Raw genomic sequence first — 6,000 nt, 5'->3', positions numbered from 1 at the left:
TGAATAAAGAACAAACATAAACCTGATTTTCTGATGGTTCTCACAATACACTGTGAAATGCTGGCACGATGCAATGGTGGGTAAGTGCCAGGGCAGCATTATAGTTCTGCTCTGAGGTGGCCCAGAAAGATAGCAATGAACAAAAATTCTTCTTGTATTTAGAGATTCAGAAAGTGTCCTTGCAACCTAGGGAGCATCTGTTGAAACTTAGTTATGGCAGAAGCTCTGTAGCAATTCCTTAGATGGGTGGAGTAAAGTCATCCTGAATGTGTCATATGAGTATACTTAAGTCTGCAACTAATAATATACATTATTGTGTCTCTAATAAATTATGAGACAGAATTTGTGGGTCCAAAGTTTAAACAGGAATGACTATTCTACCTATTACTCTTAATGAGCCATTAGCTAAATCTTTACTTCCCATATATGAAACTGTGAGCTGTAGGAAGATAGAGGTCTCCTCCATCAGGAGAGTTGGGCTTTCACTAGAGAACACAATGAAGGATTCATTATGTTGGAATTGTGACTTGCTTGGTCAAGAAAATGTGGCAGTGGTGTTGTGAACATTCTAATTTGAAGCTCCAAAATGCCTTATGGCTTCTTCTTTCTCATTAAACATTGCTCTGAGATCACCACATAAGAAAGCCAGTGTAACCTGCTATTGGATCAGAGACTGCTTGGGACAATATCTACACGACAGCCAACAGCCAGCCCCAAGGCACATGAGTGAACCCAAGTGAGATCAGCAGAGGAAGTGCTGAGTCAACCCACAGGATGGTAGGAAATGACAAATTATTTTTACCCTCAAATCTAGACCACAAGATCTTTCTTCTTCAGCAAAAACAACTACAATATAGTCTAGCTTACAATTTCAGTGGATTAATCTGTTTACAAAATTAGTTGCAATATTCGTATTTCCTGTAAAGTCACATCCACATGCTGTGATTTGAGCATGTGGCTGATTCCAGATGCATCAGTTATGCTTGGCAACCAAATAGATGTGTGTGCGTGTGTGCACATATTTATGTATATATATAAATATATAAAGCATATATAAGTATGTATATGAGAAATATGTGAAAATCAAAATGCAAAAACTATGTAAATCCAATTCAATTCTCAACTTCATCCTACATAAATGGTATATATGTGTGTGTATGGAAAACACAGATATAATTTCCAAAAATTTTGATGAACAAAAAAGCATTTTCATACCCCAGATGTCCATTGATGTGGTTATATATTCATAAAAATATTTTGTCCGAGGTGTGCTGTGTGTTCTGAATGTGTGTGAGTTAGAAACAAATATAGCCCCAAACAAGCCATTTTAAACCACTCTATGTCCCATGCAATCTTGTATAATGGAACAAGTAATAATTGTTTTCTGTCTTAACAGAATGAGATTGTATGTCTGTAACACATTTTAACACTTTTTATGTCAATTAGGCCATTGTCTTTCTTTAATTTTGTCATTACTGTCAACATGTAACTGAAAATTATTGTACATTTCTTTTGGGGAGAATGTACTTGAGTTTGTCCAGAGCGGTGATTTGCCAAAATTTTTCATGTCACAGTATATATTGAAAATATTATTTGTATGATACACACAGACAAAATTATTCGCTTCATATTTACCACTATTCTTTTTACTGTCTTTCTCTCCTTAACTTTTTACAGGTATTTCTATGTTGTAGATGTTGATCTTTTGTCAATGAAATGTGTTACACAATTTTTCTCTCATTTTCATGCTTCCCTTTTCAACATGTTGATGGCAGGTGCTATAACTTTAATTAGCAATAATCGCATCTCAGATAAACCTCATTGGCTATGATACTGCCAATGTGTAAAGCTTAACTTTAGGGTAGCAATATTTATTTTGTTTTCTGTGTCTTCAGAATTCACCTTACTGTAATATTTTGAAGAAACTCTCCTTTATAATATTAAGAGAAGCCAACTCTTACTAGGATTCCTGTTCAATTCATTAATGTGTGGAGACTTTAATATAGAAAACAATAATCTGTTGCTTAGGGACATATTTCCACAGGTAGTTTTACTGCATATCTAAGACCTCACATCACTTTTCTCCTGAGTCATGTATAATTTTTCTTGAAACCTAAAAAGTAAAAGTGAGATGCTATACTTCAGGAATGTGAGCAGCAAATTATTATTTCACTCTTTCCCATAAACTAAAATTATCCCTTGTTTTGACATTTTGGCCTATGTCAAAAACAATTGTATCAGAAATATGGGGAATGAGCCACCAGTATTCTGAAACTTAAGCCAGCTGCGAACAGGGTTCTCTCATACATATGAACCAGTGTTCAGTGCAGATATATTATTAATTATTTATACCAGAAGCCTACATGTTTGAGTTTCTGAGACCAGGTTATCCAAAGGGATCAAACATTGTCTGAAATAGTAACTATGATATTAAAGAAGCTTCTCAGATTTTGTAAAATCTCCATTAAACTGAAAAGGAAAAGATCTCTAAATTAAAAAAATAAAAAATACTTAAAAATATGAACTGTATGGGACCTACAATGAGAACAGGGCATCAGAGAAGAGATCACATGTGCAGGTGTAACACAGTGCTAGTGGATGGAGCTCAGCTCTGAGACACAACTGTGTAAAGCTCCCCTGTCCTACTAGCTTCCATATGGCTTACTCTTGAAAGATTTTGTCTGCAATGTTTTAAATAATGCAAATAAATTATTTAACAGGCAGAATATATATATGAAGTACTGCACAAGGATCAAGAAAACATGATATTACTAATTTAGAATTTTTAAATATTTTACTTGTTATGATGTTATGTAATTATTAAAATCTTGAAATTAGTGTAGGTGGTAGAAATAACAAGTTCGTTTTAAAGCATCTCTAATGACTCTACACCAATTGAGTCTTATCCCCACCAGAAGAAAAAAAAAATATATATATATATGTACATAACAAACTTTGAGTCATATTATCTGAAAAACATGTACGTTGGAAATTGGTCAGAATTATGGTAAAGGTATTTGTGATCTCTGGTTGACAACTAAGAAAGATTTGAATACAAAGTCAGTTTCCTTCTGTGTTCAATAATTGCTTACGCTCTCACATATATAAGACAAGACACTGGATACCTTTATAGTGTAACATGAAGTTAAGATTTATTTGACATGCATGTGGTAACTCTGGGAAAACCATTACTAACTATTTAATCAGTAAGGCGATGGAAGGTAACCACATCAGGTGCCCACACTGTACATGTCCTGGGGTTGTATGAACAAACCATGATAAAGAAGCACTAAACACAGGTAACATCCATATTCCTTTTTCTAACTCCAAGTCCAACACTTGAATAATCAATTTAGAGGGTAACTGAATCAATATAATCACAACCATGAATGATGGGGAAAAAATCGTTGTATGCAGGGATAAAAGTGCAATCAAGTAATTATTGATTTTAAAAAGCAAAACAATTATACAAACTGTTTCTGAAATGAAATATACCAGTCTCCACCGTGTTAATGAATAGGCAATGGACTTTGACATGTCACTTTCTGAGAATGCTCAGATTCATTGTGATTTCTTTGTTTGTTTGTTTTTCTACCCCTATCTACTCTTTCAGGAAGATACATCACATCAACATTTACATTTGATATATGGTGTCAAGTTTAAAATCTCTTTCTGTAGTATAAGAAACATATAGAAGGATCTTGGGGAAAAAGGAACAAAGAACTTGTTAGGCCCTTACAGATGGTACCCCAGTCTGTTGTGACTTGTTCTTCCAAATTCACCACTACTCAGCTATGGCTTTTGAGATTTCCCCTGTAACTCTGAAATTTTCATTGCTAAAATTAAGTTGAAAGATATTTTTAAAAAATGATTTGTTATAACAATATATAAATTGAGAGGTTAAGGTTTAATAGTCTGATATTTTCTTGTTACTTATGTTCCCTAGGTTTACCATAAAAATATCAGCTATCCAGTGGCTTTAAACAAGAGAAATTTCTTTTCTCATAATTCTTGAAACCTGAATCTGAAACCAATATAAGGTGATAAGACACGGGGAGCATACTTATTTGCCCCCTGGATCTTGTCAACAAACTGCTGAGTGGCTTCTGTGTTCATAACGTCTTCCCTGCTCTGTACCTCTGTGTCCTCATTGACTGTCTCATCTAAGGACACACTCATTGGATTTAGGTCCAGGGATGCCCTAGGATCTCATCTTCATCCTTACTCAATTTCATCTGCAAAGATTTTATTTCCAAATAGTTACTTCTAAACTTTAGGGAGGACACAAACAGTTTAAGAAATGATACTCATCTCACTTTGTAACATTTGTATTACTTCACATCTGGTTCACACTTTTTCTGAACATTGAAGTGAAGAAAAAAATAAACAATCAAATAATTTTTTTTCTTTGCAATACACTTGAAACTCTGGTGAATGAACTAAATAATTTGACTCATCCTCTCTACTAGAAACATTAAACATATCTGAATATAATAAATCTGATTCCTTTGGGGGATATAAGTGCTCAACATAATTGTGTTGGGTGATTCATCAACTTCCTGACACTCTCTTTCACATCTTTGTTCCTGAGACTGTAGATCAAAGGATTCAGCATGGGGATGATGACTGTATAAAACACAGAACCCACCTTGACTATGAGCCATGAGTTCTTAGAGTTGGGTACACAATAAAGGAACAGGACTGTCCCATGGAAAATGGTGATGGCAGTCAAGTGGGAGGCACAGGTGGAGAAAGCTTTCTGGCGCCCACCAGCAGAAGGCATTCTCAGGATAGTGACAAAGATGATAATATAAGTAGTGAGGATGATTCCCAGGCTGCTCACCTCATCAAACATGGCAATGACAAAACATAGTACTTGGCTGATGGAGGGGTCAGAGCAGGAGACAGAGGCGATGACAGAGTGCTCACAGAGGAAGTTATTGATGATGTTAGAGCCACAGAAGGATAATGTCAAGAGAAAATAGGTGAGTGTGAGGGAACAGACTATTCCCCATGTGTAGGGTCCCGCCACTAAGGATGCACGGAGCTTTGGGGACATGACCACTGTGTAGAGCAGAGGGTTACAAACTGCCACAAACCGGTCATAGGCCATCACGGCCAACATGAAGGTTTCTGCCACTGCAAATACACAAGCCAAGAAAAACTGCATGATGCATCCCATGAAGGAGATGGTCCTGTCTTCCACAACCAAGTTTTCTAGCAATTTGGGTGTCACCGTGGTGGAATAACATAAATCTATAAATGACAAGTGGCTGAGGAAAAAGTACATGGGGGTGTGGAGTTTGGGGTTGACCCTGATGATCATGATCATGCCCAGGTTCCCCAGCACAGTGACAGTGTAGATGGTCAGGAACACCAGGAACAGGGGCACCTGGAGATCTGTGTATTCTGAGAAGCCCAAGAGGATGAAGGTGGCTGGAGAACTCTGATTTCCTTCTGCTAACTGCATTGTGGTCGAAGAAAATCTGAAATAATGAAAATAAAAGCAATAATTATCTAGTAGCATATTTGTATAATATTTAACATATTTCAGACATTGCACCAAAACACTAAAACATTAATTTAAATATCCAAATAATAAATGAATTATAAAAACAAGCTGGATATAAACAAGCTGATTCATATGTGAGGTAAGGAATTTGCTTGAGGTTAGACAGCTTGTTAGTGATCAACTAGATTTTGAAGTTGATCCTGAGTAGCAGAACTTGAAGTATAGTGGTCCCTCCATCCCTCTAGGAATGTGTTTCCAGATTCCCAGGGGATGCCTGAACCACAGTTAGTAACAACTACTGTATGTACTATTTTTTTCCCTATTTGTATATACCTATGATAAAGCTTAATAATTTATCTTCATAACAGATAATAAAATAGAATAATTATACAAAATCAGCATCACTGTTTGTATACTTTAGGGCCATGAGTAATTAAAATCAGGGTCACTTGATCACAGGCATATGATACAGTGATGGTCATTATGAT

At 35.9% G+C, this 6,000-nt stretch overlaps 1 protein-coding gene and 1 non-coding gene across 2 annotated transcripts; both read right to left on the bottom strand.

The window, feature by feature from the left end:
• Positions 1-1,708: 1,708 nt before the first annotated feature.
• Positions 1,709-1,851, bottom strand: LOC111722407. The gene has a single exon (XR_002771219.1). It is a non-coding gene; the product is annotated as a U4 spliceosomal RNA (small nuclear RNA).
• Positions 1,852-4,525: 2,674 nt separating this feature from the next.
• On the bottom strand, positions 4,526-5,470 carry LOC100941532 (olfactory receptor 5D13-like). The gene has a single exon (XM_003802448.1). It carries the CDS (start codon positions 5,468-5,470, stop codon positions 4,526-4,528), a length of 945 nt encoding a protein of 314 aa, XP_003802496.1.
• Between the last annotated feature and the right edge of the window lie 530 nt (positions 5,471-6,000).

The sequence above is a fragment of the Otolemur garnettii genome, unplaced genomic scaffold (genome assembly GCF_000181295.1).
Source record: "Otolemur garnettii isolate 467f Iridium unplaced genomic scaffold, OtoGar3 scaffold00247, whole genome shotgun sequence".
Classification (NCBI taxonomy): domain Eukaryota; kingdom Metazoa; phylum Chordata; class Mammalia; order Primates; family Galagidae; genus Otolemur; species Otolemur garnettii.
The sequence above is the reverse complement of the archived record's forward strand: the minus strand, read 5'-3'. Positions and strand labels throughout refer to the sequence as shown.